Source organism: Colobus angolensis, unplaced genomic scaffold (assembly GCF_000951035.1).
Source record: "Colobus angolensis palliatus isolate OR3802 unplaced genomic scaffold, Cang.pa_1.0 Scaffold26, whole genome shotgun sequence".
Lineage (NCBI taxonomy): Eukaryota > Metazoa > Chordata > Mammalia > Primates > Cercopithecidae > Colobus > Colobus angolensis.
This window is the reverse complement of record NW_012115821.1, coordinates 15,570,380-15,583,694: the sequence shown is the minus strand read 5'-3', so window position 1 is coordinate 15,583,694 and position 13,315 is coordinate 15,570,380. Positions and strand designations below refer to the sequence as shown.

Here is a 13,315-nt window from a genome sequence, read left to right as displayed (position 1 = left end):
TGAGTCACCACGCCCAGATTGGTTTTATTATGTCTTAAAAATAGTTGCAACATCAATTAGGTATAAAATAGCACCTTATTATTGCCTTTTTCATTTCTATAATTCCTACTGGAGTGAACATTTTAAATAATCTTTACCATTCCTTGTGTGTGAAATGCCTTCTAGTATCTTAGGGTACTTTTTAAATATCTGTATAAATTATTTATATGACAACAATGTTAATCTTTAGTCTGTTATCTTCACTTCAAAAATCTTTTCCAATGTATTAGTGTACTTCTCTTCTCTAAAGAAGCATATTAAGCCTAAAAGAAATCCTGTTTGTTGACACAGCGTCATATAGTGTCTTTGCATTTATCAATACTCAAGATTTTCAGGCACACTAAAGATGTCCATAAGAAATAAGCAAGGACAGGAAACAGATAGGACAGTATGTCACATTTGGAAAAGTTAGGGGAACCAGGAGCACTGGGCCAGGAGAAGGAAAGCATCTGAGGGGAGAGAGGGAGAGGAGAGAATGCACATATGCGTGGGTGGAGTGGGAGAGGTGTGGAGAGAGAGTAGTTTTCAAATACTTAAGGGCGTAACACATAAGAAAGTATTACTGGATCAGGCACAATGGTTCATGCCTGTAATCCCATCACTTTGGGAGGCCGAGGGGGGTGGATTATCTGAGGTTAGGAGTTCGAGAACAGCCTGGCCAACATGGTGAAACCCTGTCTCTACTAAAAATACAGAAATTCGCAGGGCGTGGTGGCGTGCGCCTGTAATCCTAGCTACTCAGGAGGCTGAGACAGAAGAATAACTTGAACCCAGGAGGCGGAGGTTGCAATGAGCTGAGATCGCACCACTGCACTCCAGCCTGAGCAACAAGAGTGAGACTCCGTTTCAAAAAAAAAAAACACCAAACAAACAAAAAGTAAAGTATTACTGAATAACATGCAGCTCCAGGAAGCAATGTTACAATTAAGAAAGGATTTTCTCATCATCTATACTAAACACAGATAGAGTACACTCATCCTTCAGTATCCAGGGGTGATTGGTTCCAGAACCCTCTCAGATACTAAAATCTAAGGATGCTCAGGTCAATGATATAAAATGGCATACTGTTTGCCTGCATCTTACTCACATCCTGTTACACTTTAAATCATTTCTAGAATACTTAAAATATTCAATACAATGTAAGTAATAATTGTTGTTATCCTGTATTGTTTTTTATTCGTATTTAAAATTGTTGTTTTTTTTATTGTTTTATTCCCTAATATTTTCTTTTCCTTTTTTTTTTTTTTTTTGGGACAAGGTCTCCCTCTTTCATCCAGGCTAGGGTTGCAGAGGCACCATCTCAGCTCACTGCAGCCTCAAACTCCCTGGCCCAAGCAATTCTCCCACCTCAGCCTCCCAAGTAACTGGGTCTACAGGTGTGTGCTACCACACTTGGTGAATTCTTTGATTTTTTTTTTTTTTTTAAGAGATGGGGTCTTGCAGTGTTGCCCAGGCTGGTCTCAAACTCATGGACTCAAGCAATTCTACTGCCTCTGCCTCCCAAAGTCCTGGGATCCAAATAGTTTTGATCAATGGTTGGTTGAATCCGTGGATGTGGAACGAGTGGATATAGAGGGCCAACTGTATACCACCTAAAATGTTGTCCCTGGAGGTGTTTAAGCAGAGATTGAATGGATTTGGCAGCAGATAAGAATTGGGCTACATGTTCTCAACAGGCCTTTCCCACTCTGAAGTTCTCTGATGCAATGACCCTGGGTCATTTCCTGGAGGCTGGATTTGTTTGTTTCATAAATCCTCAGAAAAAAAAGCCTGTTTTGCTACTCCTTTCCTCCCCATCTTAAGAGCCAGAAAGAAGAAAAAAGTCTAGTGAACTTACCATTAAGGTTTCTGGTTCAGCTACAATTAACTGAAATTTACTAACAATCAGGGCTACCTTCTCTCAAAAGGACACAATGGTCCAAACAGAAAGTCTGGGCACAAGTGTTTCCAGACTTAAAAAGAATCACTCCTTTCCCAGCCAGCAGAATGTTCGGAAACCTTTCCTGATTAACTTGTGACACAGTCTCTCTCTCTCTCTCTCTTTTGTTTTTTTTTTGAAGATGGAATCTTGCTCTGTTTCTCAGACTGGGGTGGTGCTCGGCTCACTGCAACCTCCGCCTCCCAGGTTCAAGTGATTCTCGTGCCTCAGCCTCCTGAGTAGCTGGGATTACAGGTGTGCGCCATCACGCCTGGCTAATTTTTGAATTTCTAGTAGAGACGGGGTTTTACCATTGGTCAGGCTGGTCTTGAACTCCTGACCTCGTGATCTGTCCACCTCAGCCTCCAAGTGCTAGGACTACAGCTGTGAGCCACTGCACTGGACGTGACACAGCCTCTTCTAAACTAGTTACTGGTGTCAACTTGTTTTTAAAAAAAAAAAAAAAAAGGGAAGGCAATAGAAACCTCTGGCCTTCACTCCTGACAGTTCATGAGCCAACATAAGAATAAATGGCAATGGCAATGCAGTCACGGCAATTTCCTCATTTTGTGTGTGACCTCTACCCATTATCAAGACTGACAAATTATGGAAGGCAACTGCACACATAGATCACAAAGTAGCCCTTCCAGATACACACATCATCAATAACAATTACATTTACACAGGGCTTTGTGCAATTAGGATGTGATCAGTAATTTATTTTCTTTCAGTAGTTATGAAAACAGTGACATCTGTCCAGGATTTTTATGGGCAATCACAGGGTGTCTTGAGAAAATGACACAATTTGCAAATATCCAGATGGTAGTTGGGCCTTCCAGTGATTGGTTTACACAGAAGGCTTGTGGTTAATATAGATAAGCAAAATGACTAACAGAACTAACGGTGTCACCTCCAGAGGTAAGCATGTAGAATTCTGCCAAAGACCACCTCCTTGGTCTTGAGAAACACAAAATGAAAATTGCTAAAACCCTCCCAAATGGGGGCTTGCAAACCCCACTCCCGTGAGTTGCACCATTCTATGAAGTGGGCTGCCAGAAGCATTGACTAACGGTGGGGTTTCCTAACCAGACAGGAAAAAATGGGCCTTTGAGCATCAGGCAATTTTTGGGGGCAGGCGGGTTGATCCTTCCCATGTTATGTGGTGAGAAGACCAATGATTTAGTCACTTAGAGGCAATGTGATGTGGTTGGAAAAGTACAGACTTCAGGGTCAACTGGGTTTTTAGTCTCATCTCCTTGACCCAGTATTAAAGCCATCCTGGGAAAGCCACTACCTGTTCTGAGCCTCAGTTTCTTCTTCTACAAAAGGGGGTATGAATACCAACCTCATAGGATTACTGTGACGATTAAGGGACTTATAGTAAAGTCCCTAATGCACTGCTGTGTGTAAAACAGCATTCAGGCAATTAGACTGGTGATCATCATGTTTCTTAAAACCATTTTAAGAATCTGTTTTGAGATGTAAAGGTCTTAATTATAATGACATTTTTTGAGCACTTACTACATGCTAGGCACTATGGTTAGCAGTGCATATGAAACATCTCATTTGACCCTCACTATGGTCCTAGGAGTTAGAGCTCTCACCATTTCCATTTCACCGTTGAGGAAACAGGTTTGGAGAGGCACAGTAGCTTGTCCAAGGCCACATCACTAGCAGGTGGTGGAGACAGCATTGAGACTCAGGCAGTCTTATTTTAGTCAATGCCCTTGAACAGCGTTAAATGTACACATGTAAAGTCAACACATTTTCCTCTTCTATTGCTAGTTCATGTGCATTCTTAATGACCAAGTTTCCCAAAATAATTTCCCAACTGAACAGCCTCAGATGATGGCTCAATGACCATAACCAGATCCTACAGCAAGTGATGGCCTTTTTCTGGGTAGCTCCGTGTGACTTCCCACCCAGCAAGATCTCTGAGGTCATATGATTCCTGGAGTCTGTTTAATCATCTGAAGAAATTACAGGATTCTAACTGTAATAACTCCTTACGACTAGTTTCCTGTGGCTGTTCAGGTATACTATCAGTTCAATACAATATGATATAGATTCCAAGAAATGTAGAGATTACTAGAAACCAGTAACCCTTTAGCTTTTCAGCTGACATTCAAGGAGTACAGCCCGAGGTGCATACAATTTTAAAATGCACATGTTGACTGATAGAGGCATAAATCGTGGCAGGAGCATAGGGTTCACCTTGCCCTTTAGAAGTGAGCCTTGAAGGAGACCTTCTCAGTTATGTAAGGTGCTCAAGGTTATACTTAAAAGATAATATTTTAAAGTATTTTGCATGTCTATTAAGTTTTGTATTACCACCCCACTTTTTATCCCACAGAGGTAAACACCCTTAGATGCTACAAGGGACGCTGATATTAAATGCTGGACTGAATCCATCAGGAAATTTGGCATTGGATCTTGGCTTAGCTTCTGATTTTCTTTGCAGCTTTCTGCAAATCACCTCCCCTCAGTGTCCTTATTCATAAAGTGGTGAGAACAGTACAAGTTTTATGTTAACCTTACAACACGTTTGGGGTCTCAAGTGAGACACTACACATAGTAGACTTAGAAAAGGAACAGAGCTCTGTCATTTCTAGGTGCATGTCATTATTCTCAGGGTCATGCAAGGCTACTGGCTAAGTCAAAATCAGAACCTATACTTTGGAGACCCAGGGCAGTATTCAGCTATTCATGATATAGGCCTATGGTCTATGGTGCTACAAATTTTGAAAAACTGCTGAGAGTCAAAAGCAATGGCTACAAATATCATTAACTAAATCAGGCCTAATCTGACCAATATCTAAGATGGCAAATTTTAAAAACCGAAAGTAAGTTGTCCACCAAGTTGTCAGATATATTCTCAAAAATAAAAGAAACACCTCTTTGTATTTTCATTAAAAATGAACTGGACCTAAAACTCTTAAAAGCTTCTCACAAGGCTCTAGCTTCCTTAGCCAATGTGTCCATCTTACCTGAGCTTGCTTCCTTTTCTTCACTTTTTTTTTTTAAGCCTTCTTTTTAAAAAGCAAACCTCACTACAGGGAAATACTGATTTTTAACTTACATTCAGGATAATTCATTAGAGGTAACACATTTTCTTCTAGTGATTGGATCAGGAGTTTAGGGCACCTATATAGACCAGTCCCTCCTGGCATGGGAAGTAGATGACCAATAAATACAAAAACAGATAAACTGAACAAAGCTGCATCGAAGATTAGAAGAAATAAGCTTAATGCTCATATCATACCACAATTTTCTGTGAAAGTCTACAGCCATGAACTAAGCTCCTTAGGTTTCACAATTAATGATTATAGCCAGCAGGATCTCACTGATTATGGATATTAAAATTAAACATTTGCCACCCAACTCAAATCCCCATGTCATAAGAAATAGCATTAAGAGGCAGTATTATACTAACAGACATGCAATATTATAATCCCTGTAGAATATTTTCAAAAGCTTAAAATAGATCATTTAAAAAAATAAAAATACATTTTTAAAATATCTGTTTCTTTTTGCTTTCACTGGAAACTACCACAAATAAAAAATTACAAATCACTTAAATCTTGAGTAGAATTTTTATTTGCTTTTAAGAGAATGCTTATTTTTGCATATTTTTTTACTCAGTGTGTGGTATCAAATGTACATCAATGCTGCTTGCCTGTTCTCCAGGAGCCTTTTCCTAAGTGGCTTTCCCCAGTACACTTGCTGCAAGGATAGGAGTGAATGCTAGAAGGCACTTGCCAGTGCCATGTTGTGTGCACTGTCCTACCCATGGCAAATTCGGAAGGAACAGCCATTACACACGGCCACTAAATGTTTAAAGGGCACAGGTGCTCTGTTGCAAAGGCCTCTGAAGGTCAACAAGTCCTGTTTTCCTAGAAAGGCCTCTGGATAGATCCATTTTTCTGTTTATTATAACCACATTCTTTCTACAAAGAAAACAATCACTCTTAAAAAAATACTTTCAGAGGAATTAACAGTCAATGCCTAGTTTATAAACAATTATATAATCATGTTTTTCAAAAGGCTGACAAGCGAATGCTATTTTTTAAACATTTACGAATACTGATGACACCTACTGGTGGAAAATATATTTTAGTTAACCGCTTATGGAGAAGCTAGGCCCACAAGGGTTGGCCGCCTTTTGCACTGATAATGAAACCAGAAAACTACCCCCTAAACTCACTTATGTTTCTTTTTCCAACTTTGCCAGTTTCCATTATCAGAAAATGATATGCTCATCAATGAAGTTAAAAGATATCTCTGCCTCAAAGTGTATAAAGCATTCTTGATTTAGTATTTAAATCAAACACTAAAAAACAAACAAAAACCCCAATGGTGATAGCTGAAAAATATTTACCAACTATTTCCAAAACTATTCCAACGCCTTCCTTACTTCTCACAACAGGATATCCCCATACAAGGAAAATAAGTCATATTGTATAGTCTAGATCCAGCTGCCAATGAAGAAAATTAATATTTGACATGTGATAACTTTCATCATATTTATGATATATAGACATATCAATATTCTATGTATAAGAATAAAATTAAGCAGGCAAGGTTTACCTAAGCCTTTAGCTAAACTACTCAAAAACACAGGACTAAGTGATAGTAGGAAGGGACTGGTTAGAGTCCTCAGCTATCCTCACTCTTCTTTGACCCACTTCAATTTATTAATTACATTGGTTATGCCTTTCTTCCTTACAAAAGGAGTTAGAGTGGGCACCAATTGTGCTGCTCCTATGCTCATGAAATTAGGAAGTTCCCACTGAAAAAATATTATATTCATTCCAGGCCTGACCAACCTGAATTCTATGCAGGTGCTGCCCTATCAAACCTTAAATAAGACTCCAGATGCCACTAGGGCCATCACATTTTCACAGCTGCTGGCAACAAAAACTCTTTGTGATAATATTAAACCGAGCTGGGCCGTGGGGTTGGCTTTAGGTTAGGGAGAAGTTAGTTTGTGCTCAGCTTATAGAAAGCTGAATACAACCAGAGACGGTTTGGAGTCCTGTCAGCTTGGAGCAGCTCTTGCTAGAGGGAATTAATCTTTGATGGTGTGCTCCTGAATATACATGATTCTGTGAGCCAAGTGCATACAGCTGAGCAGACCTAAGGAAGGCGAGTGGGTGGAACCTCAAGAATGCTGTGACAACGCCGGATGCACACCTGCTTTCAGCCTTTCCTCGGTGGCTGTGGTGATGTTTGCAGAGTGAGGTGTGGGAGAGTGGAAAGCTCCCAGATACACGCATGAGTGGCAATGACCACCTGGGTCCTGTGGGTTCCACTGCAGCTTGACCACAGCAAAGCTGTAATCTAGTGAAAGCGACTGTATTCCCTAAAACCCTCAAAGAGAGGGATGATTTCTCCTCCAGCTGAACCCAACCTTTAAGGCCACTGAGCCATGTGCCAGAGAAAATAACACGCAAGAGGAAAAGGCAGACTAAACATTACCTGGGAGCACTCCTTCACATCGCCCGCAAGGTACAGTAAAGTTCCCAGAAAGAGAAACGTTTCCAATGTTCCAAGGCAGCTTTCCATTGCCCTGAGGACTTTAATTCATTTTCAAGATCCATGTGGGAGACACTCCAATTTACTCATTTAGCCCCAGCCCCTCGGCTGACTGACCCTCACTGGCCACAGGTGGTAGGCAGAGGTGCTGTGTCCTGTCTTTGCTGCCAAAAGGCTGCAAGGCCAAGTCTGACAGGTGAGAGGGCTGTAACTTCCCTCTGCTCTCCCATCCCAGGCAAAAAGAAACTCGCTTAAAGGGTAGCCCTTCCCTAACACTGGGGCTTGCTGACAAGTAGGAGAAAGTCTCTCGGAGGGTCCAGACAGAAGATGAACAGTTTGAGAGCCCTGCAAAAGCAAGGAGGTGGCTGCTTCCAGACCGGCAAGTAGAGGGACAGGGAGAGAAGAGGCAGCTAGTGTTTGGTCCACAGAGAAAGAGCGAGAGAAAAGGAGACAGGGTGAGAGATGGCGACGGGGAGACACAAAGAAGACAGTGTGAGATATGTAGAGAAAGTGACACACACGGAAAGTGAGAGATGGGAACAGAGACAGTGACACCGGGCGGGCGCCGAGAGAGTGGGAGATGGAGGGAGACGAGACAGGCAGATGGCCCCTGGAGGTCCAGGTGCAGGGCGCGGCCCTACCTCGGCGTCCTTGGTCGGACCGCTGGCCGGGGGTAGCTCCAGGCTGCAGTTCGCCCGCTTGACCGTGAGGTAGAAGGGGTAATCCTTGGCCACCATGGCGGCTGCCGGGCCTGCCCTTTGGGATGTCACCGCTGACCCTAGGCGACTACAAAACTCCCAGGCGAAAGGGGGCCCCAGCTCCACGATGCCGGGCGGCGGTGGCGACACGGAGACCGACAGCCGGCTTCCAGCCGGGCGGGACTCGACTGGGCTCCGGAGCCGAGTGGGCGGGCCTGTGCCAGTCACGCCTTGATGGGTGGGGAGGGGGCGGGCCGCCGACTCGGCACCGCCCCACGCCCACGTGCTGCCGCACGGACTCCTCCTGGAGCTGCGAGGGGCGTGGGGCGGTCCGGAGGGTGGAGAGGGACCTCTCTCTCCCAGCGGGCATTCGACTCCGAGCGCCCCCGCGGAGCGTGGGCCGCGATTGCGGGGCTGGCGGACCCCGTGATAGGTCCTTTCGGGTTATTTGGCACTCTCCGGGTGAGAGAGGCTAGGCTGCGGGTAGAAAGGAGGCTGGGGCGAAACCGGGCGACGGGGAGAAAGGAGGCTCTAGTGACACTTGGCGGCAGGAAGGAGCCTGGGGGAAAAGCGAGCGTTGTAAAAGCCCACATTAGAAAGGGGTGGTGTTCTCTCTTGCCCTCTTCCCAGGCCACTGCACGCTTTTTTTTTGTTTTTGAGACGGAGTCTCGTACTCGCTCTGTCGCCCAGGCTTTTTTTTTTTTTTTTTTTTTTATTAAATGAATGTCACTGGAGTATAATCTACAAATGGCAAAATGAACCCATTTTAAGAGTACCGTTTGTTGAGTTGTGACAAATATAAACACCCGTATAACCACCTCCACAGTCGGTATACAAAACATTTCCACCACTCCCGGAAAGTTCCCTGGAGACCTTTCCCTTTGCACCCACTTTTAAATTTGACTAGGATGTTCAGAGGCTGTCTGACACTCGAGGGCAATCTGACAGGGTGTCCTTCAAGTATAAAGCTCTGCATGGATGACCCGGCACTACCACACCTTTCTGGATCCTTTTTTGGGAAACAATGACATTGGAAATACCCAAGAAGGCGATTGATTGTAAGGTTGTTTGCACCAGCCCTGTCTGGGGCAGTAAAAAATAAAAAGTAGATGGAAACAATGGTAATATCTCCATCAATAGGGAGTGCTTAAATAAACTTTACTCACTGTGTAATACCACTTAGCAGCAGTGAAAAAGGAGATGGGTCTATGGATATGGCATGGAAAGATCTCCAATGTATTAGACTCAGTTTAAAAATAATCGCAGACTAAGCACAATACAATACCATTTATGTTAAAAAAAGCTACAAGTTTACCACAGAATATCATATATTTTCTATAGAGACATATTTGTGGGTAAATAGCATTGAACGCTGTCTAGAAGAATCCATAGCAAGCTTTTACCAGTTCTCCTGTGGCTGAAGGGAGGCACCTGGGTTTAAAGAATTAAAGATAGTGAACAAAAGGGACTTAAGCTTATAGCACATGTTTTAAAATTTTTTGTAAGAAAAATACAGCCTGGGCAGCAGTGACACCCTGTGTCTACAAAATAAACAAAAAATACAAAAAATTAGCCAGGCATGGTGGTGCACACCTGTAATCCCAGCTACTCCAGAGGCTGAGGTGGGAGGATCACTTGAGCTGGGAGGCAGAAGTTGCAGTGTGCCAAGATCATACCACTGCACTCCAGTCTGGGTGACAGAGATGCTGAAAAAAAAAAGAAAAAATAGAAAAGAAAAGGAAAAAAAGAAAGAGAAATAGAGAGAGGAAGGAAGGAGAAAAGATAAAAGAAAAGAAAAAGAAAAGAGAAAAAAAAATTGGCTCGGTTCAGTGGCTCACCCCTATAATCCCAACAATTTGGAAGGCCAAGGCAGCAATGTAGCTTGAGGCCAACAGTTCAAGACCATCCTAAGTAACATAGGAAGATCCTGCCTCTACAAAAAATTTAAAAATTAGCCGGGTATGGTAGTGCATGCCTGTAGTCTCAGCTAATCCCGAGGTTGAGGTGGGAGGACTGCCTGAGCCCAAGAGTTCAAGGCTGCAGTGAGCTATGATTGCACCACTGCACTCTAGCCTGGTGACAGAATGAGACCCTGTCTTAAGAGACAAAAAGAAAAATATCTTCATTCATGGCACTACTTGGGAAATTATAGCTTTTTTAATATTAAAATTATATCTTTTTCTTTTCTTTTTTTTTTTTTTTGAGATAGGGTCTTGCTTTGTCGCTCAGGCTGGAGTATAGTGGCATGATCTCAGCTCACTGCAACCTCCTCCTCCTGGGCTCAAGTGATCTTTCCACCTCAGCCTCCCAAGTAGCTGGGACTACACGCCTGGACCAGTGTGCCCGGCTAATTTTTGTATTTTTGTAGAGACAGGGTTTCACCATGTTGCCCAGGCTGGTCTGCAACTCCTGAGCTCAGGCAATCCACCCGCCTCGACCGCCCAAAGTGCTGGGATTACAGGTGTGAGCCACCATACCCAGCCCTAAAATGATCATCTCTCAAAAGTTATTTTGTAGACTGCACTGATGAATCTTTTTCCTCTTCATGTGGAAAGTCATGACTATATCAGGTGGTAATCTACAGAGACATTGTCTTTTGTTTTTACTTCCTGAGGATACAGGGGATAGTGGGAATGGTGATCTCTAGTCCTTGTTTGCATGTTCTTTGCTTCTAGCTGAGGTCAGAACCCAGCAGTTCCTACTTCTCAGGCAGGACACCTGATAATACACAGCTCTTCATCCCAGGTATCAAATCCACACCCTGGCACTAAATCCACTTACTTTCCTACTCAGCTAGTGCAGACAGATTGCCTTTGGAGGCAGAAAGAATCGGGCCCAGTGTAGCCAGCCTTTATTACCACACATGTAAATGAAGCTCCTGAATGAGTAGAGGTTCCAACTGAAATTGAAGAGAACACCTGAGTTTTTTCCCCTCTATAGACAACCTGAAGCAATGGGAAGAAAACTGCCTAAGAAGAGGTATGGGGCACAAAAGAGCACCTCAGAACCACTGATTTTTCCTATTTGTATTCCTGAACACAACTTTATCATTTTAGCCTGAGCTGTGCTGATGGGGAGCTCACACAAGTGACCCAAAAGCTTAGCCAAGCTTGATGGGGGTGTGAGAGTAACCTCATCTCCAAGTAGCCCCTGATTAACTATGCAGCCAAAGGCAGGGCCAGAGGCAGACACATGCTTCACTCAGGGCTTGCCTGGTCACCAAGAACCTGTGCCCAAGTACCTGAGCCACTTCTTACTCCCCTTCCTCTTCCTGCTCTTCTGGCCCTCACAGTTCACTATCTCAACTAGAAGACGCTGGCCATCAAAGCCACTGGCTTTAACCCCCAAAAGAGCTTGCTGGGCCTGTTCTCCAGTTGGAAAATGTACTTACAGCACCTGGTGAAGAAAATAGTCACCCTGGCGAAGTCTGATAGCCCAGGGACTGGGTTGCTCATCACAGTATCCTTAGGGCCGAGCAGGGAGTCTGACATACCGTAAGTCCAGGGTAACAGTAAACAACCCCTAAGAAATATGTTTATTTTATTTTATTGTTTTGAGACAGGGTCTCGCTTTGTTGCCCAGGCTGGAGTGCAGTGACACGATCTTGGCTCAGTGCAGCCTCAACCTCCTGGGCTCAAGCAATCCTCACACCTCAGCCCCTCAAGTAGCTGGAACTACAGGCACACGCCACCACACCCAGCTGATTTTTGTATTTTTTGTAGAGATGGGGTTTCACCATGTTGCCCAGGCTGGTCTTGAATTCCTGAGCTCAAGTGATCTGCCTACCTCGGCCTCCCAAAGTGCTAGGATTACAGGCATGAGCCACTGTGCCTGGCCTCCGAAGAAATGTTAAAGTGCAACTTAGGTTGAAGCCCAACTATTGCAGAGCAATGAACAGTCATATTGATTGATGAGAAGGCTGCCATATCCATCTTCTCTTAAAACATTTCTTTGCTCTTCTTAAAAGATACTGGAGCCATAAAAATCAATAAATACACAGGGCTACACAACATATGTATGGCAAACATATCTCTTTTCCACTATATACGCTAGGCAAAGAGAGAGAGACAGAGGCAGAGAGATTGCTAATGGCCTGTAACAATTTAAATAGTGCTGCAAAAAAGCATAAGCTACAAAAGGAAAGATGGGAATCTGGAATTCCCTTGGGTGGTCTGATTCTTCCAAGCTTCTTATAGCATGAAATTCTCACCACCCAGAATAGGATTCTGCTGTTTATAAGCATATATTTTTGGTACAACAAAGCCTATGAACTCAAGCCAGCAATTTTGGGTGTATACAAGCCGTGTATATGGTCCTTGAGGCATTTAATGAATTTTCAGGAGTATTTTTGACCTCATGCAATTTCCACCTTGATCCCTGACTTCAGTACCTTCCCCATATGTAATGCACTGCTCCACCATTGACAGATTTGGGTTTTGTGCAATCTGCCTGGGACTCTGTCTGGGGGTGTCTGTGATCAAAGACTGTCAGAAAACAGGCAGCACTGCAGGAGGGCTTCCAAGCATATCCCTAAGGTTAGTGTCACAGTTGAGGGAAGCTGGTCCAGCCCTGCAATGCTGCCAAGCTAAGTGGCCCCAGGAGCCCGGCGCTCCCCATTCTGCCTGTGTGTGTGTTTATGGGTTTAGGAACAACACTGCTCTAACAGGCAGCTTCACTCAAAGAAACGGCACAAAGTGTATTTCAGAACTTGCCTTCAGCACAGCCCATTATAATCCTATAAAATGCTTCACAGTTGGGCAGTGTTCCCTGCCAGCCAGAAGCCTGGAGACTGAAATAAAGAGGGCTGTTCTGCATTTGCAGGAACTATGCCAAGCCCAGGGCCTGTGGTCTTGCCTGTGTTGAGCGGGGGTCATTTGGGCTGCTGGTGGAATGGTGGGCCTGAATACAGAAGCCCACCACTGGTTATTAGCCCCTTTTAGACTTGTAGACAACCAGGCAAGGCTTGGAGACCATCTGTCAACTCCTTAAATCCCAGTCCCATGACTGGGAGCAGAGCAGGCCCAGCCTGAGGATAAAACCAGAAGCTAACGTGGCTGTGACAACCTTCTCAGCCAACAGGACAATGCTTTGTCCTATTAGCATTATATTTTAACATGAGGAATAG

General features: G+C 43.9%; 1 protein-coding gene across 3 annotated transcripts in view; it reads right to left on the bottom strand.

Annotated features, from left to right (window-relative positions):
- The window catches only part of ARHGEF3 (Rho guanine nucleotide exchange factor (GEF) 3), a 345,766-nt gene that overhangs the window by 68,827 nt on the left and 263,624 nt on the right, over positions 1-13,315 (bottom strand). The window contains exon 1 of one of the 3 annotated variants that reach the window (XM_011947261.1): positions 8,134-8,392. The exons of the other annotated variants lie outside the window; for them this stretch is intronic. Coding sequence (XP_011802651.1) covers positions 8,134-8,229 — 96 coding nt within the window. The 5' untranslated portion in view covers positions 8,230-8,392. Of the gene's footprint in view, positions 1-8,133; positions 8,393-13,315 lie in introns of those variants that run through there. 3 annotated transcript variants of the gene reach the window in all.